The 26,925-nt window shown below is 36.2% G+C and overlaps 1 protein-coding gene across 1 annotated transcript in view; it reads right to left on the bottom strand.

Moving 5' to 3' along the window:
- Positions 1-19,511: 19,511 nt before the first annotated feature.
- The window catches only part of ANKRD50 (ankyrin repeat domain containing 50), a 39,077-nt gene continuing 31,663 nt past the window's right edge, over positions 19,512-26,925 (bottom strand). The window contains exons 3-4 of the mRNA XM_079718144.1: positions 21,541-25,088; positions 19,512-20,022 (exon numbers count right to left, since the gene is read on the bottom strand). Coding sequence (XP_079574270.1) covers positions 21,544-25,088 — 3,545 coding nt within the window. The 3' untranslated portion in view covers positions 19,512-20,022; positions 21,541-21,543. The remainder of the gene's footprint in view (positions 20,023-21,540; positions 25,089-26,925) is intronic.

Here is a 26,925-nt window from a genome sequence, read left to right as displayed (position 1 = left end):
ACTCACTTCTGGCTTGTAGAGTTTCTGCTGAGAGATCAGCTGTTTTCCTGATGGGGATTCCCTTGTGTGTTATTTGTTGTTTTTCCCTTGCTGCTTTTAATATGATTTCTTTGTGTTTAATTTTTGACAGTTTGATTACTATGTGTCTTGGCGTATTTCTCCTTGGATTTATTCTGTATGGGACTCTCTGTGCCTCCTGGACTTGATTAACTATTTCCTTTCCCATATTAGGGAAGTTTTCAACTATAATCTCTTCAAATATTTTCTAAGTCCCTTTCTTTTTCTCTTCTTCTTCTGGAACTCCTATAATTCGAATGTTGGTGTGTTTAATGTTGTCCCAGAGGTCTCTGAGACTGTCCTCTGTTCTTTTCATTCTTTTTTCTTTATTTTGCTCTGCAGCAGTTATTTCCACTATTTTATCTTCCACCTCACTTATCCGTTCTTCTGCCTCAGTTATTCTGCTATTGATCCCATCTAGAGTATTTTTTATTTCATTTATTGTGTTTTTAATCGATGCTTGATTCATCTTTAGTTCTTCTAGGTCCTTGTTAACTGTTTCTTGCATTTTGTCTATTCTATTTCCAAGATTTTGGATCTTGGAAATAGAATCTTGGATCATCTTTACCATCATTATTCTGAATTCTTTTTCAGGTAGACTGACTATTACCTCTTCATTTGTTAGGTCTGGTGGGTTTTCATCTTGCTCCTTCTCCTGCTGTGTGTTTTTCTGTCTTCTCATTTTGCTTATGTTACTGTGTTTGGGGTCTCCTTTTTGCAGGCTGCAGGTTCGTAGTTCCCGTTGTTTTTGGTGTCTGTCCCCAGTGGCTAATGTTGGTTTAGTGGGTTGTGTAGGCTTCCTGGTGGAGGGGACTAGTGCCTGTGTTCTGGTGGATGAGGCTGGATCTTGTCTTTCTGGTGGGCAGGTCCACGTCTGGTGGTGTGTTTTGGGGTGTCTGTGGACTTTTTATGATTTTAGGCCACCTCTCTGCTAATTGGTGGCGTTGTGTTCCTGTCTTGCTAGTTGTTTGGCATAGGGTGTCCAGCACTGTAGCTTGCTGGTCGTTGAGTGAAGCTGGGTGCTGGTGTTGAGATGGAGATCTCTGGAAGATTTTTGCCGTTTGATATTATGTGGAGCTGGGAGGTCTCTTGTGGACCAGTGTCCTGAGGTTGGCTCTCCCACCTCAGAGGCACAGCACTGACTCCTGGCTCCTCAATTTGGGATGATTTGTTGTCTATTCATGTATTCCACAGATGCAGGGTACATCAAGTTGATTGTGGAGCTTTAATCCGCTGCTTCTGAGGCTGCTGGGAGAGGTTTCCCTTTCTCTTCTTTGTTCTCACAGCTCCTGGGTCTCAGCTTTGGATTTGGCCCCGCCTCTGCGTGTAGGTCGCCGGAGGGCGTCTCTTCTTCGCTCAGACAGGACAGGGTTAAAGGAGCAGCCTCTTTGGGGACTCTGGCTCACTCAGGCCGGGCGGGAGGGAGGGGCACGGAGTGCAGGGCGAGCCTGCAGCCGCAGAGGTCGGCGTGACGTTGCACCAGCCCGAGGCGTGCCGTGCGTTCTCCCAGGGAAGCCGCCCCTGGATCCCGGGACCCCGGCAGTGGCGGGCTGCACAGGCTCCCGGAAGGGCGGTGTGGACAGTGACCTGCGCTCGCACACAGGCCTCTTGGCGGCGGCTGCAGCAGCCCCAGCGTCCCACGCCCGTCTCTGTGCTCCGCGCTGTCAGCCGCGACTCGCGCCCATCTGTGGAGCCCGTTTAAGCAGCGCTCTTAATCCCTTCTCCTCAGGCTGAGTTCTCGCCGCCAGCCCCAGTCCTCTCCCTGCGCTCTGACCGAAACCCGAGCCTCAGCTTCCCGCACCGCCCTCCCCGGCGGTCGAGCAGACAAGCCACTTGGGCTGGTGAGTGCCGGTCGGCACCGATCCTCTGTGCGGGAATCTCTCCGCTTTGCCCTACCCAGGTATGTGGGGAGTTTCTTGCCTTTTGGGAGGTCTGGGGTCTTCTGCCAGCGTTCAGTAGGTGTTCTGTAGGAGTTGTTCCACGTGTAGCTGTATTTCTGGTGTATCCGTGGGGAGGAAGGTGATCTCCGCATCTTACTCTTCCGCCATCTTACCCGGAAGTGCCTCATTTTCTTTAAAATGGTAAACTCTAGTTATTCACAGAGCAGTTAAGAAGGGGACTAATGGTTGGGTGGGGAGCTTGATGGTTTTAGGTTTGGATATACTGAATTTACAGTGTTTTTAAAATATGCACAGAGAGTTTTTTAGCAGGTATTTAGAAATTCATAAATTGCCTTTCCCTATGAGAATTAATCACAGTTAAAATATCAAATTTAATTTTATTGCTGGTAAAAAAAGTCTTCAACATCTAATCTCATAAAATCACATGGCTTATTTTAACATCTACCTTCACAAAAAACATTTTTTTCAGACACAAGGGGTTTACATGTAGATTTTAAAAACACACATGGATACATTGGTTCTTGTCCCTACTAAGAATCACAGAGAAGCACAAACAGGAGCCGCACTAGTGACAACACACGCTTCTTGTTGAAAACCCATCTACCTCACAGTTATAGGAATGTGAAAAAAAATAAAACTTCAATGGGAAAGTCTTGAAACTCTATTGAAAAATATCTTGAAAATGGTTATTTCTTTGGCAATGATAGCATACCATTCTATTATACATCCCTTAAAAGTTTGACACCATTGCTAAGTAGTAGTATCATATTAGAAGATTTCCCTAAAGGAAATTGAGTTTTCCATTACTTGGAACAAACCAGCCAGTTTCTCAAAATGATTTGAATCTCCTTAAGTGTTAATGATTTGTGTGAGTGGGTATATGAGTTTGATCTATCATTACTGTACCTATGTGGATATACCCTCATGTTGAATGCATGTTTTGTGCACACCATGTATTATTTTCTGAACTCCATGTATTGAGTTGAACATTCATGCACATATAACTAACTTGTGGTTTTTCTTCATATATAGTTAATCAAAGTAGAAAATTACAAAATTCAACTTATCTTGGAAATTCTGATAAAAATGTAATATTAATATGAGAAATTCTCTTAATTATTATGGCTAATTTACCTCCTTTATCACGTTCTTGAATTCAATTTTTTTAAAAAATTTACTGTATTAGTCAGGATACTTTAGAGAAACAGAATAATAAAAGAAAGACAGAGACAGAGAGATACAGAGATATTTTAATAAATTGGCTTATACAATTGTGGGACTGGCAAGTTTGAATTCTGCAGATCAGACCAGCAGCATAGAGAACAGGAAAGACTGATGTTTCATCTTGAGTCCAGAGGCATCTGGAGGCAGAAATTCTTCTTTCTCAGAGGACCTCAGTCTTTTTCTCTTAAAGTCTTCAACTGATTGAATGAGGTCCACCCACATTATGAAGGGTAATCTGCTTTACTCAAAGTCCACTGATTTAAATATTAATCACATTTTAAAAATATCTTCACAGCAACATCTAAACAGGTGTTTGACCAAACATGTGGGCATTATAGCCTAGCCCAGTTGATACATAAAGTTAATGTCATATGTAATAATGGTGCTGTATGTGTCTAATATAAAATTCATCCTCAAATTCTTAAGAGAAAATGTTCAGATTCAAAGTAATGAACAAATACCCACTATGTTCCAATTCCTAAACTATTGAACTAGGCTAGATCACAAAGGCTAGGTGTGGTTAAAAGACTGACAAGAATGATGAGTCATCTGTTTACCATTGTTTCCACTTAGATTTATTACCAAATCAGTAAATAAGCAGTTCTGGAAGTACTCAAATCAAATATGTGAACAGACATGACTCCCAGCATCTCCCTTCCCTCCTACAAAAGCATGACTGATGTGATTTCAGGGTGTAGTGTGTTTGCACTCTCAGTGCTGCTCAGAGCCACACACTCACCTTTCACAATATTGGCCTTGGAGAAAGCCACATCCACATTCAGTGGTCTACCTTATTATAAGGAATTTCTTGCTGTGCCATTTCCATGTGATAATTCTTATAATGTCTGGCCATGGCTGATCTTTACACTTAAAAAAAATAGTTCAAGATTCAGAGTGGTGATAATAGTCAAAACCTAAGAATCTGTTAATGTTAGATACATATCTAACACTATTATCACTAATGGGATTTTGAATAAGTCCACAAACACTCTTTAAAATTTCCTCCCCCAAATTATGTTATTGTTTTTAACATAGTACATTATTAAATAGCAGATTTAAATATGAGTATTTTCATAGAGGTTAAAATTAGGTTCAGAGTGTTGAGTAAAGATAATCAGATGACTGAATGGAATCTTCAGGAAATTTTAAATAGGTTGCAGCAAGCAGGTTATTAAAGAATTATTTATTAAGAATTTTAGCCTAATACACTGAGAAAACTTAACATACAATATTCCATTTGCCATAATGATGCATTTATCAAGTATTTTTGGTAATTGTTAGAACCTTAGGTCTAGAGAATCCTTTGACCTAGTATTTGGGTATTTCATAATACATAAAGATAAAGCTACTTTTCATTTACAGCAAGGTAGTATAGCCACAATGATTAGTCATACAGGTACTAAAGCTAGACTGCTGGGGTTCGCTTCTAGCTTTTTGACTCATCTACTATATGCTCCTGGGCAAATTACTTAAACCTCAGTACAAACCTTGGATGTCTCATATGTAAAATGATGATGATACTAATGCTTACCTTTATTGTGAAACTTAAATGGATAGATAATATAAAATATTCAAGCCAAGTTACAAGCTGAAATTGCATATTTTAATATATAAAAACCTATAAGATTCTCCTGAAATAAAAACCATGAAAATTAGAAACGAAAAATTCTTTCAACAGGATTATTAGCAGACTGTATACTGCATAAGAAAGAGTTAATGAAGTTGAGGATGGTTCAATAGAAATTATTCAAACTATAAACAAACATAAAAAAATTAGTGAAAATAAAACCACAGAATAGAGTATCCAACTCTGGGACAATATCAAACAGTCTAATATGTATATAGAATTGAAGCCTCAAAAGAAGAGAAAAAGGGGACAGAAGAAATTTAAAGATGGTCTAGTCAAGATTTTTCCAAAAGTAATAAAGAAAAACAAACCATATATATGCAAAAAGCTCAGAAAGTTCCAAGCAAAGTAACAAGAAAGAAAAACACATTTAGAGACATTATCCTTAAAATACTAAAAATAATATGTAAAAAGATAATCTTAAAGGCAGCCAGAAGTTGCCGGGGGGAGTAGTGGGCAGGGTGGTCAGGGGAGGAATTAAATACAAACAAAGAATGACAGTGTTTGCCTCACTAGAAACTTTGGAAGCCAGAGGACAATGGAGCAACATCTTTAAAGTACTGAGGGAAAAAAAGAATCAACACACAGATGTATATACTCAGAAAAAATATCTTTCAAAATTTAAATAAAAGTGAAATAATAACTTTTCAAACAAATGAAAGGTGAAAGAAATCATTGCCAGAAAACACAGGCTATAAGAATTGTTAAAGGACTTCTTGATCAGAAGAGAGATGATAATAGTTAGGAAATTGTATCTAAAAACAAAGAAATTGTTGCTTTTCCCTTGCTTTTAATATTTTTCTTTGTATTTAATTTTTGATAGTTTGATTAAAATGTGTCTCAGTGTGTTTCTCTTTGGGTTTATCCTGTATGGACTCTCTGCACTTCCTGGACTTGATTGACTCTTTCGTTTCTCATGATAGGGAAGTTTTTGACTATAATCTCTTCAAATATTTTCTCAGGCACTTTCTTTTTCTCTTCTTCTTAAAAAACACAAATACATGGAGGCTAAATGGTGTACTACTAAATAACCAATAGATCACTGAAGAAATCAAAGAAGAAATAAAAAAATACCTAGAAACAAATGACAATGAAACCACGATGATCCAAAACCTATGGGACACAGCAAAAGCAGTTCTAAGAGGGAAGTTCATAGCAATTCAAGCTCACCTCAAGAAACCAGAAAAATCTCAAATAAACAATCTAACCTTACACCTAAAGCAACTAGAAAAAGAAGAACAAAGAAAACCTAAAGTTAGTAGAAGGAAAGAAATCATAAAGATCAGAGCAGAAATAAATGAAATAGAAACAAAGAAAACAATAGCAAAGATCAATAAAACTAAAAGTTGGTTCTTTGAGAAGATAAACAAAATGGAAAAATCTTTAGCCAGACTTATCAAGAAGAAAACGGAGAGGACTCAAATCAATAAAATTAGAAATGAAAAAGGAGAGATTACAACTGACACCACAGAAATACAAAGCATCCTAAGACACTACTACAAGCTACTTTATGCCAATAAAATGGACAACCTGGAAGAAATGGGCAAATTCTTGGAAAGGTACAACTTTCCCAGATTGAACCAGGAATAATTAAAAAATGTAAACAGACCAATCACAGGTACTGAAATTGAAACTGTAATTAAAAATCTTCCAACAAACAAAAGTCCAGGACCAGATGGATTCACAGGTGAATTCTATCAAACATTTAGAGAAGAGTTAACACCTACCCTTCTCTAACTCTTCCAAAAACCTGCAGCGGGAGGAACACTTCCAAACTCATTCTGTGAGGCCACCATCACCCTGATACCAAAACCAGACAAAGATATCACAAAAAAAGAAAATTATAGACCAATATCACTGATGAACATAGACGCAAAACCCCTCAACAATCAGAGAAGAAAACGAAATAAAAGGAATACAAATTGGAAAAGAAGAAGTAAAACTGTCACTGTTGGGCTTCCCTGGTGGCGCAGTGGTTGAGAGTCCACCTGCCGATGCAGTGGACATGGGTTTGTGCCCCAGTCCGGGAAGATCCCACATGCCGCGGAGCGGCTGGGCCCGTGAGCCATGGCCACTGAGCCTACACGTCCAGAGCCTGTGCTCCACAATGGGAGAGGCCACAACAGAGAGAGGCCCTCATACCACAAAAAACAAACAAACAAACAAAAAGAAACTGTCACTGTTTGCTGATAACATGATACTATACATAGAAAATCCTAAAGATGCCACCAGAAAACTACTAGAACTACTCAATGAATTTGGTAAGGTTGCAGGATACAAAATTAATGCACAGAAATCTCTTGCTTTCCTATACACTAACAACAAAAGATCAGAAAGAGAAACCAAGGAAACATTCCCACTTACCATTGCAACAAAAAGAATAAAATACCTAGGAATAAACCCTACCTAGGGAGGTAAAAGACTTGTACTCAGAAAACAATAAAATATTGATGAAAGAAATCAAAGATAACATAAACAGATGGAGAGATATACCATGCTCCTGGATTGGAAGAATCAATATTGTGAAAATGATTATACTACCCAAAGCCATCTACAGATTCAATGCAATCCCTATCAAATTACCAATGGCATTTTTCACAGAACTAGAACAAGAAATTTTACAATTTGTATGGGAACACAAAAGACCCCAAATAGCCAAAGCAATTTAAGAAAGAAAAACGGAGCTGGAAGAATCAGGCTCCCAGACTTCAGACTATACTAGAAAGCTACAGTAATCAAGACAGTATGGTACTGGCACAGAAACAGACATATAGATCAGTGGAACAGGATAGAAAGCCCAGAGATAAACCCACGCACCTATGGTCACCTAATCTTTGATAAAGGAGGCAAGAATATACAATGGAGAAAAGACAGCCACTTCAATAAGTGGTGCTGGGAAAACTAGACAGCTACATGTAAAAGAATGAAATTAGAACACACTCTAACACCATACACAAAAATAAACTCAAAATGGATTAAAGACCTAAACGTAAGGCCAGACACTACAAAACTCTTAGAGGAAAACATAGGCAGAACACTCTATGACACAAATCACAGTAACGTCCTTTTTGACCCACCTCCTAGAGTAAGGGAAATAAAAACAAAAATAAACAAATGGGACCTAATGAAACTTCAAAGCTTTTGCACAACAAAGGAAACCATAAACAAGTGGAAAAGACAACCCTTAGAATGGGAGAAAATATTTGCAAATGAAGCAACACACAACAGATTAATCTCCAAAATATACAAGCACCCCATGCAGCTCAGTGTCACAAAAACAAACAACCCAATCCAAAAATGGGCAGAAGACCTAAATAGACATTTTTCCAAAGAAGACATACAGATGACCAACAAATACATGAAAAGATGCTCAACATCACTAATCATTAGAGAAATGCAAGTCAAAACCACGACGAGGTATCACATCACACTGGTCAGAATGGCCATCATCAAAAAATCTACAAACAATACATGTTGGAGAGGGTGTGGAGAAAAGGGAACCCTCCTGCACTGTTGGTGGGATCCTAAATTGATACAGCCACTATGGAGAACAGTGTGGAGATTCCTTAGAAAACTAAAAATAGAAGTACCATATGACAGAGCAATCCCACTAGTGAGCATATACCCTGAGAAAACCATAATTCAAAAAGATACATGTACCTCAATGTTCATTGCAGCACTATTTACAATAACCATCACATGGAAGCAACCTAAATGTCCATCAACAGATGAATGGATAAAGGAGATGTGGCACATATATGCAATGGAATATTACTCAGCCATAAAGAGAATCGAAATTGAGTTATTTGTAGTGAGGTGGATGGATCTAGAGTATGTCATACAGAGTGAAGTAAGTCAGAAAGAGAAAAACAAATACTATATATTAACGCATATATATATGGAATTTAAAAAAGCGGTACTGACGAACCTAGTAGCAGGGCAGGAATAAAGACACAGACATAGAGAATGTACTTGAGGGCATGTAGGGCAAGGGGAAGCTGGGATGAAGTGAGAGAGTATCATTGACATATATACACTACCAAATGTAAAATGGATGGCTAGTGGGAAGCAGCCACATAGCACAAGGAGATCAACTTGATGCTTTGTGACCACCTACAGGGATGGGATAGGGAGAGTGAGAGGCAGGTCAGGGAGGGGGGAATATGGGGATATATGTATATGTATAGCTGATTCACTTTGTTGCACAGCAGAAACTAACACAACATTGTAAAGCATTTATACTCCAATAAAGATATGGAAAAAAAATAAAACAAAGAAATGAAGAGTGCTAGAAATGGCAAAAAAATGGATAAGTATAAAGTTTTGGGTTTTTTTTAATCTTTAAAAATAGCTGAATGTCTATAGCAAAAATAGTAAGGATACATTGTGGGGTTTAAGTCACGTGTAGATATAAAATATACGATAACAATAACAAAGTGTGGGAAAGAGAAAATGGAAACATATTATTATAAGGTTGTTAAACTATATGTAAGGTGTAATCTTATCTGAAGGAACACAGTGATAAGTTAATGATGTATACAGTAGACCCTAGAGCAATCATTAAAAAACAAAAATAAGAGCTATAAATAATAGCTAATAGGTGGAATAACATGGAACCATAAAATGATACTCCAAAATAAAACAGAAAAACAGAGAATAAAGGAGCAAAGAACAAAGGAGACAAACATAAAACAAGTAGCAAGACAGTTGACAAACAGTCATATTAGCTATATTAAATGGAAATGATCAAATATTCCAATCAGAAGACAGATTGTTAATTGGATAAAAAGAAGCAAGGACCAACTATATACCATGTATAAGAAATCCATTTCAAATATAAATAAATAAATAGGTTAAAAGTAAAGGAGATTAGGATTGGCATATATACACTACCATGTGTAAAATAGATAGCTATTGGGAACATGCTGTATAGCACAGGGAGCTCAGTTTGTTGCTTTGTGATGACCTAGATGGGTGAGATGGTGGGGGAGATCCAAGAGGGAGGGGATATATGTATACATATAGCTGATTCACTTCATTGTACAGCAGAAACTAACACAACATTGTAAAGCAATTATACTCCAATAAAAAAAAAGCAGAAAGTAAAAGGATGGAAGAATATACCAGGAAAAAAGACTTCAAAGAAAGTTGTAATGGCTGCATTAAGATCAGACAAAAGAGACTTCAGAATAAGGAATTTTGCCAAGGATAAAGGGGTACATTGAATAAGGATAAAGGGGTCAATTCATCAAGAGGGCACAATGGTTCTAAATTAATAAACAAAATCTGAAAGATCTGAAAGGAGAAAGACAAATCTGCAATTATAATTAAAGATTTTAGTACTCCTTGTTCATTCATCAATAGAACAAGTAAACAAGAAAACGCAAGAGCTTAACAATACTTACTTAATCAACTTAATACTTAACCAACTTGACATAATTGGCGTATATATAACATTTCATCGAACAACAGTATAAGTGTTTTTTTCAACTGTACATACATGAAACATTACTAAGATAGGTGTATTCTGGGCCATGGAACAACCTCAACAAATGTAAAAAGATTAAAGTCATAAAAAATATGTTCTCTAATGACAATGGAATAGCCAAGAATGAATAATCAAAATGTATTTTTCTAGAAAAATCTGAAAGTATACCCAAATATTTAGAAAGCAAACAATACATATCTAAATACACTTGGGTCAAAAAGAGAAATCACAGGGTAATCAGAAGATACTTTTGACTGAATGCAAAAGAAAAACAATATGCCATTTGTAGAATGTGGTTAAAGCAGTGCTTAGAGGAAATTTTGTAGCATTAAATTATTATATTGGAAAGAATATCTCAAATAAATCTAATGCAAATTTTTTTTCTGTAAATGGAAAGATAGTGAGTAATTTTGGCTTAATGGGTCATACATACAATCTCTGTTGCAACTATTTAACTATATTTTCATAGTGTGAGACCAGCCATAAGGAATATGTAAAACATGGGTATGACTATGTTCCACCTTATTGGAATAGAAAGTTCTTTGTCAGCCTTTTAAAAAATTTTAGCCATTCTTGTGGATATATAGTTAAATCTCATTGTGATTTTAAATCAGTTTCTCCTACAGATTAATGTTGAGCCTCTTTTCACATGTTTATTGCCATCTGTATATCTTCTTTAATGTAGTATCTTTGAATATTTTGCCCATTTTTTCAACTAGGATGAAATTAGGTTTTCTTATTATTGTGTAGTACAAGTTCTTTATTTTAGACACAAATATTCATTTGATGAAAATACTATCCTTTCACTATTGAATTACTTTGGCATTTTGTTGAAAGTCAGTGGAACAAATATGTGTAGATCTGTTCATGAACTCATTTCTGTTCCATTGATCTATCTCTATCATTATGCCAATACCATACTATCTTGATTACTTTTACAGTAAATCCAATTTTTTTCTTTTTCAACAATATTTTGACTACCCTAAGTCCTTTGCATTTCCATGTAAATTTTCAAATCATTTTGTTAATATCAACACAAATACCCTGCTGGGACCTTGATTGTTATTTCACTGAATCTCTTGATAATTTGGGGAGAATGCACTTCTTATGTATATTGAGTTCTCTGATTCATGAAGACAATATATCACTCTATTTCTCTCAGCAATGTTTTGTAGTTTTCAGTGTATATTTGTTGCACATATTTTGTTAAATTTATCCCTAAGTATTTCCATTTTTTTTCTGATGCTTTTGTAAATAGTATTTTTAAAATTTCTTTTTCCAATTGTTTGTTGCTAGTATAAATAATATTTTTGTGTTTGTGTACTGACCTTGTTAAATTCACTTAAATAAAAATGAGTGAATTCTGCAAGATTACCCATAAAAATTAGTACACTAACAAAGAACATGGGTAAACTGAAATTAAATGCTCAATCTATAATTGCTTCAAAGAACATGAATTATTTAGATATATACTTAACAAAACATTTACAGGATCTGTAAATGAAAAATTACAAAAGCTGATGAAAGAAATCAAAGATCTAAATAAATTTACTTAGCTCTAGACTAGCTAAAATTTCCACTGAGAGGCACAGGCCCTAGAAAATCTGAAAAAAGTAATATGGGAGGAATCATGATACTTTATATTAAGGCTTACTATATATCTACTGCAATCAAGATAGAGCAGTATTGGCAGAGTAAGAGACACACAATCAAAGTCAATCAAATTGAATTCAATCAAATTGATACAATTCTATCAAAAGAACAGAATAGAGAACCCAGAAATAGGCCCACACAAAGATGCTGAACTGATTTTTGACAAAGGTGCCAAAGCAAATCAGTGAAGGAAGAATAAACTTTTCAACAAAAGTTGCTGAAGTAATTGGACTTTCATAGCCAAAAAAAACAAAAAACAAAAATAATGAACTCAACCTAAACCTAAATGTAAAATGTAAAAACTGTAAAACATTTAGAAAAAAAGGACAAAAGTCTTCGGGGTCTAGGGCTAAGAAAATAGTTCTTAGATTTGACAGAAAAAGCACAATCCATAACAAAAAAAAAATTGATAAATTGGAGTGCACCAAAATTTTAAACTTTTGCTCTGTAAAAGAGTATATGAAAAAAATGAAGACAAGCTACTGACTGTGAGAAAATATATTGCAAACCATGTATCTGACAAAGGATTAGTATCTAGAACAAATAAAAAACTCTAAAAACTCTACATTAAAAAACCCCAAAAAATCCAATTGGAAAATAGGCAAACAACACAAACATTTCACTGAACAGAATATATAGATGGCAAATAGACACATGAAGAGATGTTCCACATCATTAGTCATTGGAGAAATTCATTTTGAAACATGAGCTACTACTATATATTTATCAGAATGGCTGAAATAAAAAACAGTGACAACAAATTCTGGCAAGGATGTGAGGAAATTGGAGCACTCGCACATTGCTGATGAAAATGTAAAATGATATAGTTACTCTTGAAAAGTGTGGCTGTTTCTTATAAAATTAAAATGCAATTACCATGTGACTCAGCAATTGAAGTCTGGGCATTTATTCTAGAGAAATGAAACCTTATATTCACAAAAAAATCTATACACAGATATTGATAGCAGCTTTATTCATAACAGCTCAAAACTGGAAACAGTCCACATGCCCATCAATGGGTGAATCGTCAAATAAACTGTGGCATGTACACACCATGAAATATTCAGCAGTAAAAAGAAAAACAACTACTGACACACACAACTTATATAAACCTCAAGGGAATTCTGCTGAGTGAGAAAAGCCAAGCCAAAAACATTACATATGCTATGATTCTATTTATTTAACAATTTTGAAATAATAAAATTATGAAAATGGAGACTGGATTAGTGCTTGCCAGGAATTAAGAATGGAGGGGCTGGATAGGAAGCAGGTGAGTGTAGTTATGCAAGCAACACAAGGGATCCTTGTAGGCACGGAACTGTTTTGTATTTTGACTGTTGTGTTGGATATAGGAACATACACAAATGATAAAACTGAATGGAACTAAATGTGCGCATGTGCGCATGCATGCGCTCACACACGAGAACATGTAAAACAGAAACTGGAATAAGATTGGTGGATCTTATCTTGCCTGTGATATTGTTCTGTAGTTTCCCCAGATGCTACCATGTGAGGAAATTAGAGAAAGGGTACATAGGGTATCTATTATTTCTTACAACCGCATGTGAGGCTACAGTCATCTCAATGACAATTTCAATTAAAAAGACTGACAATTCCAAGTGTGGGTGAAAATGTGGAGACACTGGAAATCTCATCCACTGTTGGCGAGAATGCAAAATGGTAGAGCCACCTTGTAAAGGGTTTCATTAATTTCTTATAAATGTGAAGGTATACGTACCTTGCAACTCAGCAATCCCACTCCTAGATATTTACCCAAGACAAATGAAATCATATGTTGCCACAAATATCTAAATGCAAATAAGATATTTCTGAAAAGGCAAAACTATTAAGAAATCAGACCAGTGGTTGTCAGAGGCTGGGGGTGAGAAGAGAGAATTGATTTCCATAGGACATGTACAAAGGAACTTTATGAAGTGATGGAAATATTCTATATCTCAATTGTGGTGGTGTTGATATTATATACATTTGTCAAAACTCATCAAACTATCCTTAAAAAGGATGAATTTTATTGTATGTAAGTTATACCTCACATTAAAAAATTCAGCAAGACTTATGAATACATGATCAATATACTGAAATGATTTCTATATATAACAAATAGAAAATGAAATAAAAATACCATTTACAACAGCATCAATGAGCAACAAATTATCTAGGAATACATCTAATAGATGCACATACCTCTACACAGAAAACTAAGAGACTGAAAATAATGAAAGATACACAAGTTCATTGATTGGAAGACTAAATGTATAAATGGATCAATTCACCCAGCTCCAAATTGATCTGCAGATTCAATGCAATCTCAGTCAAAATCTCTTGGCAAGTTTCTTTTTGAAATGACAACTGAGAAGCTGATTTTAAAAGTTCTATAGAAACGCAAAACAATGCTACGAAGAGCCATGGCAATCTTGAAGAAAAGAGTGGGAGGATTCACACTACTAGATATTAAAACTTCTAAAGCCACAGTAATTAAAGGTGTCTGATATTGGCTCAAGGATGGACAAAAAAGATCCACCCGTATAAGAATACATGATTTATGACAAAATGATACTAAAATACAATGAGAAATAGATAATGCTGGATTAATTTGATAATTCATCAAGGTAAAACAAAAACCTATTAGAAGAAAACATAGGAGACTATCATCATGACCTTGGGCCAGGCAAATATTTATACAATAGGACACAAAAAAGCATTAACTTCTAAAAAATATTAAATAAGAACCTCTATTAAAACATGCCATTATGAGAGTGAAAGGGCAAAACACAGAATCAGAGAAGATATCTGCATTGTATATATTATAACAAGGATTTATATCCAAAACATAAAAGAATTTCTAAGAACCAAGAAACCCAAGAGGGAAAAAGGGCAAATTTCTTCACAAGTCAGCATATACAAATAGACAAAAATCATATGTAAAATGTCCAATTTCTTTAGTCATCTGGGAAATGCAAATTCAAATCTCAAATGTAATACTAGAATACAATCAAACAGAATGACAAAAAAAAAGAGAAAATAAGAAGAAAATTAAACAATACCAAGTATTGACAAGGATGTAGAGCAATAAGAGACTATTGTATATGGCTGATCTGTGTAGAAATTGATACAATCACTTGGGAAAATTGTTTGACATTATTAAAGCTAATCATACACATACCATAAGATGCAGTAATTTCACTCATCATGAAAGAGAAATGTATACATATGGACACCAAAAATATGCACAAAAATGTAACTGCCTGCAGAATTTCCAAGAGCCCAAAACCAAAACAATCCAAATACTCATTAGTAGTAAAATGGATTTTTGAAAGTATGGTAAATTCACACAATACAATATTATACAACAGTTTTAAAAGACAAACAATACTATAGCAACGAAAAGGGGTATAACACTGTTACACATAGTGTGGATAAATTTTAGAAACATAACATTAGGGAAAGAAAATGCACAAAAAGGACATATTGCTTGATTCCATTTCTATGAAGCTTAAATAAATAGTCAATACTAATCTATCGTGAAGAAAGGCAGAATAGTGGTTTTCTTTGTTGGGGGTAATGTCTAGGAAGTGGCAAGGGAGGTTTCTGAGAGTATGATTACGGCCTACTTCTTGATCAGGGCGATGGTTAAACAGGTCTGTTCACTTTATAAAAATGTATAGGACAGGAACTTAGGATTTGTGTTTCTTCCTGTATATATGTCAACCTAAGTTTACAAACAAAGTAGGAGTAACAGACACTCATTAAAATTGCAGCATCAGTTCTTTTGGGACATACCTTTGTATCAATTTAGAACAAGAATAAGTAGAAAGCTAGATGTACACAGGGGCTTTTTCTAAACATTAAAAATATATTCTTCTAAGAATATGGTCATTAGAATGTAGCTAAATTTTGCCAGTGTGGTAACGACAGTGTGTATTTGAGTAGAAATCTAAATATGCAGTAAATTTCAAATGACTCCATTTTAATATTGGATAATTCTAATTTTACTATATTAGCAAGACAAGCAAGCAGAGACCCTATCTTAAAGATGAGATTAGTGCATATATTTGCATGATGAATAAAATTTTCCCAGAAATTTGGGAATCTATGCCTTTGATATGTATCTCACTACTATTAGTTGGATTCTTTCCAACTGTTAGGGCAAAGGAGTTAAAACATTACTCATTGCCAAGTTCCCAGTGTATTTCCTTGGACCACCAGCTAGAAAATTCCATGTAAGTTTATTTACTCAACCAGTCTGTTTTAAAATTCCTCTATGTACATCACCCACGTTTAAAAAAAAATTAAAAATTTTTAGAGTAAGACTTTTATTATTCCAACAATTTTATAAAGAATGTGAGGTAAAGACTATAGAACCCTGTAATTATTGTAAAATTACCTAACAGAACATGCCTTGTTGGCCCTTTTAGAAACCTCTGTGGAGTACAGACATACACACACACAATACTGTGTTCTGGTGGAAGAAGCAGAAGGTCTTGAAGAAGTGACTTAAGTTTACTGAGTGAAGAATACATAGAAAATTATTTAGAAAATGAATGACCATTGTTTGCAATAAAACCCCAAAATATCAAATTTAAGATGCCCATGATATTCTGAGGATCAAGGAGCACACACACACATGCACACAATTTATTGGATTACTGCAATTTCAGAGGCAGGAAACCTGACATGGTGAGATACAGTATGTTTTTGGGGGTGGGGGGAGAATATTAAGTCCTTATAGAAACTTAGGAAGATACAAAGGCTAGATCTTTTTGTTTTTCTACCTTCCTTTGAAAGGTTTTATATATCATTTGTTTGTGAAATGTTTCCAAAATTCATTTGCTCAGTATGCACTTAAAAGAAGTTAACTTAAAACAACTAGCAGTTGTTTTTACTGCAAGCAGGTTCATGGATGTTCTATTGGTTCAAGGATAAAATTAAAACAAGATATCCTCTGTAAAGCAAATATATTTATTATGCACTTTCATATACATAGGGATTTTTGCTTAATATAATACAAGGAATAAAATAAAACTTTTACAATGTGAAATTCAATGTACATTTTAGGCTATTTACATACCCCAAACCAAGGGAAAAATGAAAAAAGAAAAAGCATTTGTCTGAAACTGCATTTGCTGAGAAGTGTGAGTGGAGGACATTTAAGTAAAACAAACATTTGCATAGGCAAACAACATTGGAAAAAGTACTTACTCCTGTTTTTTTAATCAGTGAACTATTATTGGTGAGGATCCCAGTAGGCATGGGGATGAGGGTGAAGGACATGACATAACTGGCTGTACCTTGCAGGACATACTGAGTTCTGGTCAATTTTCCTTCCAAAACCTTTCCTACAAACATGGAGATTTTATTTTTCATTGCTGTATTTTTTATCACTTCCTTTATTATCAACTCATGACTGTTAGGGAAGCACACATGGAATGGTATAAAACTGTTATAAGCACATGGCATCACGGTTGGTTGTGGCATCAGGTGATTTACAAAATTTAAACATTTTTAGTTAAAAAATAGCTATTTAGGAGTTTTATATTTGTGGGACTATTTTTACTCTTAGTGAAGCAGAAGCTATTGTCGGTCATGGTATTAAATAAATCCCCACAGAAACAAATAAGCAAAGTAGGGCATCTTCAGCCCCCTTTTCATCCATATTCTAACTGAAAGCTATTGCTGTTCTATTCCAAAGCTTAATTAATATAAAAACATCCAGAGGAATATTTACTTTTGAAAATCATATTTTTCCAACAGGTTCTCTTCCTACCAACTGTTTCAAGTGTATATAGTATGGATATGAAAACATTTAGCTCTTCAGAAAACATAAATCCCTTATGTAATGAGTCATAACTTTGCCCTTTGGCCACAAGGTGCATTTTTGTAAAAACAATAAAATTAAATAAATACAATTCCAATAATTCTAGGTTTACTAGAAAAACTGGCAGCTTTCAGGGTTCTCTTTCTAAAGAAAAATACACCTAATAAGAAATTGGAGCTTCATCTTCTAAAATTACATAAATGTACTGTATTTGAGATATGAGTAAAGTTGGTTATAATAATAGGATGTGTTCATATTTATTAACAGAATCATTAACACTTTTAAGGCTACTTTGCAAGAGTCCTATTAAGCGTATTTAATAAATGTCCCATAGGGACAAAAATTCAATACTTGAAACATTCACATTCGAGTTATCAATATTGCCATGTCACCTTAATATTAACTGAACTTATCAACTTATCTCCTATTCTTGATTATGACTTACTGATGACATAAACACATGAGTTTTGCTGACTTTAAAAAACAGAAGCAAAAATAAAAGCCTTATAGGAAGATCAAGTGAAACATTTATCACAACCAATTATACATTTCTATTTCTGTGAACAATGTATCATGTATATGTCCTTCATATATGAAGATGACATTACTGACCTCAGTTACTAAGACATTTTCTAAAGATTTTTTCCAGTAGTAGCAATGGTTTTGTGCTGAATCTCCAAATTCTCTTCCCTTATTCCTCCTTATGCACATAGAAAGAACAGAATTTCTGGGTTTTGTAAGATCCCAGGGCTTTTTCAAAGATCAAACCTACAACCTTTGTTTCTAAACAATAAATTTTAATCTTTCCAGACATGCACACAACCCACTAAGCTAGCTCAACTGGTTTAGAGTCCACCCAGGAGGCTAAAGCTCTGGGTCACATGCCCATTTTAGCAGTCAACTTTGTTTTCCTTGGTTACAGACTTCACCCTTAACCCTGGCATCCATCATTCTGGAAGCGATTGTCCAAAGAGAAAAACGGGAAAGAGTATGTGGACAGAAAAGTGCAAATCCATCACTACCATTTATCAAATAGCAGTAAAAAATATATATATATACCTGTGCTATGGCCGACAGGTTAGTGGTGTCATCAGTGAAGGAAAACACGTATTATATTCATCAAGAATATTCATCCAACTAATCTCTAAAATTGATCCAATTGATTTTGAGTGGGGGCTATTTTGGTCATGCAGTGATTTACAAAATAGAAACAACTGAGAGAGAAGCTACCATCACAATTTACAGTGGTAGATATTTTATTTAACTGGATGGAAGAAAGAAAGTGTAGTCAATGAATTGTTCAGGGATCAAAAATCTACCCTCAGATAGACAGGTGCATCTCCCTCTACACACATGCCACTGAGGCCTGGCTCTGTCCCTGAGAATTTTCATGCCTCAAGAATGATCATCTGTCTTCTCGGAGGTGGAATGACAAGTGAGTGGAAGGTGAAACTGCATCCCAGTGAATGAAGCAGAACTTTATTCTGCCTATAGTCTGTGTGTGTGTGTTTTCTTTCTTTTTTCTTTTCTTTTGCTTTTTTCTTTTTTTCGACACCTTTAGCCGAAGATTAGGAGGATTCTACTGGGAAATCCAAATATAAACTACTTAGAGCAGACCCCTAAAATACTAGACATTTTAAAAATCTTTCATGAAACTTTTTTCACCTCGATGTGGCATTAAATAGAAACACATTTTTAACCAGTGCTGAAGGTGTAGTGAACGTAAAATAGATGCATGATTTATTTTATTGAGTGACATTTTTAAGGATACAGGAAACAAGCCATACACTACAACAAGGCAAATACAACTGAAACAGTATGCTTAAGTTTTGTTTGCCACAGAAAGAAAAAAATAAATACAAAGAACACTGCCTTTTCATATATATATTTGATCATGGCACATGCACATTTATCAAATCTTAACTTAAAATACTTTACTCAAAATCTTTTTCAGCTTTTATCAGGGAACTGCAGTATGTATCTGCATTTAAAAAAAAAAAGTGCTTACTCTTGGGTAGTGAATACAAAGCACACAAAATGAAATTTTTTTAAGTACAGAGGGTTACACTGAGAAGGCAGCCTTACTATTTAGGCACATTACAGTATTTAAGGTAACTGTACTGCAGATATCACATTCTTCTTTTTTTTTTTTCAGCAAATCAACAGGCATTTTATGTTTTCATCCAGTAGCTGAAGAATCACTCCAATCACAATGTCTTCTGTTTCACAGAATAGGAAACTAATGCAAAAGTTAAAAAAAAAATTAATTTCTATATTATACTTATTATGTAACTACATCTAGTTTTAAAACCCTACAAAAGAATATATACATATATTTACTATGTAAAGCACAAAAGTAGACCTTTTAGAGATTCATTATTTAATGTATAAATCACTTTTAAAGATTCCACAAAGTGTTTACCTTAATTCATATGTTTTACTGTATAATATATATCTACACTTAACCTTTACAAAAGATAGAATGAGTTGGAGGGCTGTACCATCAGAACTAAATATTTTTAAAATAAATCACATTGAATGTATCAACTACTTTTAGACAAATTATTGTTGAATGAGATTTGACTTGCTGTCTGTAGATTCACAGTGAAGGGTGTTTATTATTAGGAGGTATAGGAAATGTATTTATAATAATGTTTTACCTAAAAAATCCCTAAAAATTTATCTCCAAAGACAAAAAAGCAAAAGAAAGATTTCAAGTTTGTTAAAGAAAAGAGTACAATTTTGTTAGAGGATGAAAAATGATTAAGCAAAGTGGGATAAATATAATTGTAGTATAAGTTAGCAAAAATTCCTAGTGAAATCTGAATTTATCCCAAATATGAGAAATGTACTTCAGAAAAAGTATCCATAATATAAAATTATGCATGTTTTCCCATTAACTTCCCCTATGTAATTACTGTAGCATCCACTGTAGTGAAAAGGAGAAAAAAAATGTTTTTATTTAATAAATATAACTTTGAGGTTTAAATATTTAATTCTTATGTCTAAATATACTGGGTCCTAAATACCCTCTTGCCAATACATCCATTTATCATCTTTCCACACCTATTCTTGATATGTATAAATTTTACTTGGAAGATTCTTAAGAGATCTGTCATAATAAAAATTACCTTTCATGATTAAATCTTTTATTTCTTGCAGGGTGGAAAAAGGAAGGAAATTAACATTCATTAACTACCTACTAAGCACTATATACACTACCTTATTCAAACCCAAAAGGGAATATTACTGAAATAGCCCCTGCCTCTGTTACCATCAGAGAAATTTTAAGAGGGGAAATGACTGTATAGGAAGGAATTCTTAATCTGAGATCCATAAATAGCATATTAATTCACCCACTCATTCATTCACTTATACAACACATTTCTACTGAGAAACTACTATAGGTCCAAGCAGTATTCCAAGTACCTGGAATACAGTGGTGAACAAAAGAGATAAAAATCCCTACTCTCACAAAGCTTACATTTCAGTAGAGAGGAAACAAATAATAAACATAATAATAAGTAAAATATATAAAGCATGTTAAATAGTAAGTACTGTGGCTAATGTAAAGCAGGAAAGGGGGAAAGGGAGTGCTGGAGGTGGGAGAATTCAAATTCCAAAGAGTGACGAGGGAGGGTCTTGCTGAGAAGACGACAGGAATAGTGATGAGGTGGCCGTGTGGATTAGGGAAGAGTATTCTAAGTAGAGGGAACTACACTTTGGACATTTATTCTTTATGTTGATGAAATGTTACCTTTTATAACGGTGTTTCCTTTTTATAGTTGAAGCTTGGGTCAGAACCCTCAATCTGAAGCTTCAGGGCTTGTTTAAGGCTTAATTCCGTCTCCGAGGAAGGATATCCTTCCAGCACTTCCTGATGCCCTCTATCCTGTACTGTTCGTGGGACTGAAACCCTACCAAGAAAAACCTGGTTGCTCTGAAGATGATAATTTGGATTTGTCATTATTCCGTTTCTCTTCTTCTGTTCCCCACTTTGTTGGTGAATAAGAAACTGCTGTTGCGATCGACCGATTTCTTGCTGAGCTGAAGGTATAATTTTGCACTGCGATTCTGCTGGCATCTGTTTAGATGGTGCACTAGTCCCAGATTTGGCTGTAGGTCCTCTTTTGTCAAACTGAGTCATTTCATATTCTAGAACCTTTGGCTGTGAAGAATTATTTTGTTTAGCTTTTTTCCCAGCTGACCCAGATTTGTTGGCATTTTCTGATTTCCCCCCTTTATTTGTTTTAGTTGACTTCAAACTGGGCTTTACTTGACTCCACTCAAACTCACTGCTCGGTGAATGATGGCTCTGTCCCAAGGACTGTGTTGTGGAAGACGGGGAAACAATTGACTGTCGACTTCTACTGCGCGGCAACGAATGCTGCTGAATTTGTTCTGTAAATGACAAGCTGTGAAAGCTGTCAATTGGCACTGTTTGAGCCGTTGCTGTAGATGAAGTAGTTCTCAAAGATGAATTTTTTGAGCTTTTCAGGGAATTATTTGACAATGACGACTTCTGCCGATCAACTGTCGAGTCCGGCGATTCTGAAGGAGAACTGAATGCGTGAGCTGGCCCATTCGGTAACCCGCGCAGCGAAGGCTGCACATCCCCTCCACCAGTACTGCCAGAGCTATTTGATTTAATTGTTAATGACTGCATTTTTGAAGACACTGACTGTAGAGGCTTTTGCTCCATTGTGTGGACAGGGGATGGAGAACAGCCATTCAAACTGGATGCACCATATTTTTCTAATAATTTAATTATTTGAGAATGTCCATTTTTGGCTGCAACACGCATAGCAGTGCGTCCAAATTGATCAGCATGGTTTGGATCAGCACCGTGCTCTAATAAAACCTGCACAACATCAATGTGCCCTTCCTGGGCCGCAATGCAGAGCGCAGTTGCACCTTGATTACAGGTATGGTCCACCATGGCGCCATGCTCAATCAGAAGCTGGACCACTTTTACATGGCCTTGCCAGGCTGCAGACTGCAGAGCAGAGCGCTTTTCATTGTCTGCAGCGTTGACGTCAGCATGGTAGGTGATCAGAACCTGCACCATTTCCAAATGGCCTTGCCAGCAGGAAACATGAAGTGCTGTCCTTCCTTCAGCATCACTTGCTTCTACATTTGCACCATTTTCTAAAAAATATTCAGCCATTGTAAGTTGGTTTTCTAAGGCCAAAATATAAAGTGTAGGCCTACCATCAGCATCTTTGTAGTTCACATCAGCTCCGTGGCTAAAAAGTAATTCAACAATGTCCCTGTGTCCTTCTAATGCAGCAACCCGCAGTGCATTTCTTCCATCATAACCTCTGTGATCAATGTTGGATTTGTTTTCCAATAATACTTGAACACAATCATAATGACCCTCTTGCGAAGCTAATATGAAAGGTATCCGCCCATCATTATCAATTTCATTTGTTCTAGCACCTTGTTCAATAAGTGCTTCACATATTAATCTGTGACCTTCAAAAGCTGCCATGTGCAAAGGTGTCCATCCAGCATCATCCCTGTGATTTTCATCTAACCCCCTATCCAGTAGAGTACGTACAACTTCAACATTTCCTTGGGCTGAAGCTATGCTGAGGACTGTCCTCCCTTCACTATCAATGCTGTCCACAGCTGCACCCCAAAACAGAAGTGTGTTTACAACTGAAGCATGACCCATAGACGCTGCTGCTAACAGGGGTGTACGACCATTGTTATCTGTGTGGTCGACATCTGCTCCCCCTTCTAGAAGCAAGTCAACCACATCGACATGTCCTTCATAGGCAGCCACCAGCAGTGGAGTCATACCATCTTTATCACAATGATCCACTTCAGCACCTCGATCGATTAAAAGGCTAACAACCGATGCATGTCCTTTACTTGCAGGAACACAAAGTGCAGCCACAGAGAGTGCAGTCCTGCCATCGACATCCTCGTGATTCACTTCTGCTCCATGGTCCAGTAGGTGTTCCACAATCTCTCTATGTCCCATGTAGGCTGCTGCTATCAAAGCAGTTCGACCTTCATTATCAGCTTTGTTGACTTCAGCACCATGTTGTAGCAAGTTAAGTACAATATCCTCATGTCCTCCCCAGGCTGCTGCTCTCAAAGCTGTTCGGCTATCAGCATCTGCACAATCCACTTTGACGCCAGCATATAGTAGTGCAGAAACGACCTCAGTATGACCACCCCAAGCAGCGGATCTTAATGCTGTCCAGCCATCCTGATCAGTATGATTAATATTTGCTCCACAACCAATCAAACAATTAACCACCTTGGTATGTCCTTGTCTAGCAGCTAGGGTAAGTGGTGTGTGCCCATGAGCATCTTCTATCTCTAAATCTGCTCCCCTAGAGACGAGTAAATTCACTACATCAAGGTTGCCACTGTAAGCAGCATTAGCCAGTAATGTTCTCCCATTTGAATCACACTGATTTACTGATGCTCCATTATCTAATAATGTCCGAATGGAATCCTCTCTTTCTAAGGCTTGTCGGACTATGCATGATGTGCGATCATCTTCACTGTTGACATGAGCACCAGCTTTCACCAACAGCTGTAGCACTTCTTGCTCCTTGGGTATTAGTGTAGACAGGGAGTCTCTGACAGGTGTACCATTCCATATCATCCACAGAGCTAATTCAGCTGTCTCTAACTGTAAGTTTGAATTAATTAAGTGCAATGCAAATTCTTGTGCTTCCAATGGTGTTAAATTCTTGGCTTGACAGGTATAACTCATAGCCAACATTCGGTGTCCTTCTGCTGCATTACATAAATACTTCTGAGTGCAGTGTTTCACGTCCAGAAGCCACTCTGCAAAACTATAGTGAAACAGTATTTTAGTGTCTCCTAGTCCATCAACAAGAAGTTTGGAGAGGACATCTAACTTGCGCTGAAAGTCTTCCAAGCTCAATGACATACTTTTGGTCCATACTGCATGATATAATTCCGTTATGGTCAGAGGTCGGCAGGCTGCAAGAATCACATTCAAAATAGGCTGAACCTTTGCAAACTGTTTTCTTACAAAAAGTCTCTGACACAGCCAGAGATACAGACCATTTAGAGTTCCTGGGATGTCACGAATCTCTCTTAACATAATAAAATTTTCTACAACTCCATCGAGAACTCGTTCTAGATAAAGAAAACATCCGCTGCTCTTAATGTGCAGTTGATTTAACATCTCTGCAGTTTCTTTTGTGAGGTGTTGTCGCAAAGCTTCTTCTTGATCTAAGCGATGAAGAATGTACTGCTGAACATCCTTAACGATATATGCCTTCCGAAGGTCATCTAAACTTATTTTTCGAAAACCTAAGGACAAAAAAGTAGATATCAATTGAAAATTATTATCAAAGTTGCCACATATTCAAAGAGAATGTCTTCAACATGTGACAAACTGAGAAGCAAATAAATCAATAATAAGTCAATTAATACTAATAAACCAGTCAATAGATACCTAGAAGTATATGAGTCAGTTTTCTTTTCCTTCTGGAAAAACACACTGATGGTAGATAAACGATTTCATTTTTCTATCCACGAATGGAACTATTTCTTATTCGTTTAGTGGCTCAGTGCTCCTCTCAACTTCCATGATAAGAGATACTAAATGAGCATTAGACATCTTACATACATAGCCAAGAACATTGGGAAGATTTTCTGATCCCCCAAATGATTAGGAAAAAAAGTTGCAGGAGACATAAATAAGGTTTGTTTGTTTTTGTAAGCTGATCTTTTCCATGTGCAAAATTTACATATTTCTATCCACATAACTGAAGGTACACTAGTCTTAATTATGTAATTGAATATTTGCATACAGTTAGAATATCACCTGTCACTGCCTTTGAATTAGATTATTTTACATGTTACCAAGTTAAAATAATTAAATCTTAGATTGTCAATAAACAGCTTGAATCTGAAGATGCAACTTGGTCAAATTATGCTAACAAAATTTCAGCACTGTGAAAATAAAGCAACTTAATAAACTTCAAACCAACCTAAAACCATACTAGTTACAGCTATTCAAAACTCACTTTAAGCTCTTTAAAGGAAACCATATCATTTTTCGAAGGGAGATGATGTCCTGTTTTATAGACATGGATATATTAGACAACTGTGTAATTCATCTTCCAGAAGAAAAAAACTGCTAAGTGAATGAACTCTCTTAAGAGGAATAAATCAAGAAATTCAGCAAAGATTAGTGATGGTCAATTAATACTGAGTAAAGTACTCTTACTCAATTGAATAAAACAAATGTATACATCACCTACTATATGCCAGGTACTATGTGAGGAAATGAGACTTTCACTTTGTGGTGAGAAGTCAGTGAGGACCAAGGCAGATCTGCATTCTGAAAGACTATTCTAACATCACTAAAGATGAAGTCAGGTGGAGTCAACTCTAGAGGCAAAACCTCTTATAGAGGCTGTGATAAAGTCTACATAAGAATCACTAGGACTTCACTGGTGATGCAGTGGCTAAGAATCCGCCTGCCAATGCAGGGGACACGGGTTCGAGCCCTGGTCCGGGAAGATCCCACATGTCGTGGAGCAACTATGCCCATGCACCACAACTACTGAGCCTGCGCTCTAGAGCCCATGTGCCACAACTACTGAAGCCCGTGCACCTAGAGCCCGTGCTCCACAACAAGAGAAGCCACAACAATGAGAAGCCCGTGCACTGCAACGAAGAGTAGCCCCCACTCACCACAACTAGAGAAAGCCCACACACAGAAACGAAGACCCAATGCAGACAATAAATAAATAAATAAATAAATAAATAAATAAATAAATAAATATTTTTAAAAAAAAGTGGTGGTGGTGGTGGGATGAATTTGGAGATTGGGACTGACATATATACACTAATATGTATAAAACAGATAAGTAGGGCTTCCCTGGTGGCGCAGTGGTTGAGAGTCCGCCTGCCGATGCAGGGAACACGGGTTCATGCCCTGGTCCAGGAAGATCCCACATGCCGTGGAGCGGCTAGGCCCATGAACCATGGCCACTGAGCCTGCGCGTCCGGAGCCTGTGCTCCGCAATGGGAGAGGCCACAACAGTGAGAGGCCCGCGTATCGCAAAAAAACAAACAAACAAAAAAACCCAGATAACTAATAAGAACCTGCTGTATAAAAACATAATAATAAAATAAA

Source organism: Hyperoodon ampullatus (genome assembly GCF_949752795.1).
Source record: "Hyperoodon ampullatus genome assembly, chromosome: 1".
Classification (NCBI taxonomy): Eukaryota; Metazoa; Chordata; class Mammalia; order Artiodactyla; family Ziphiidae; genus Hyperoodon; species Hyperoodon ampullatus.
This window is presented reverse-complemented; position numbering and strand designations above follow the sequence as displayed.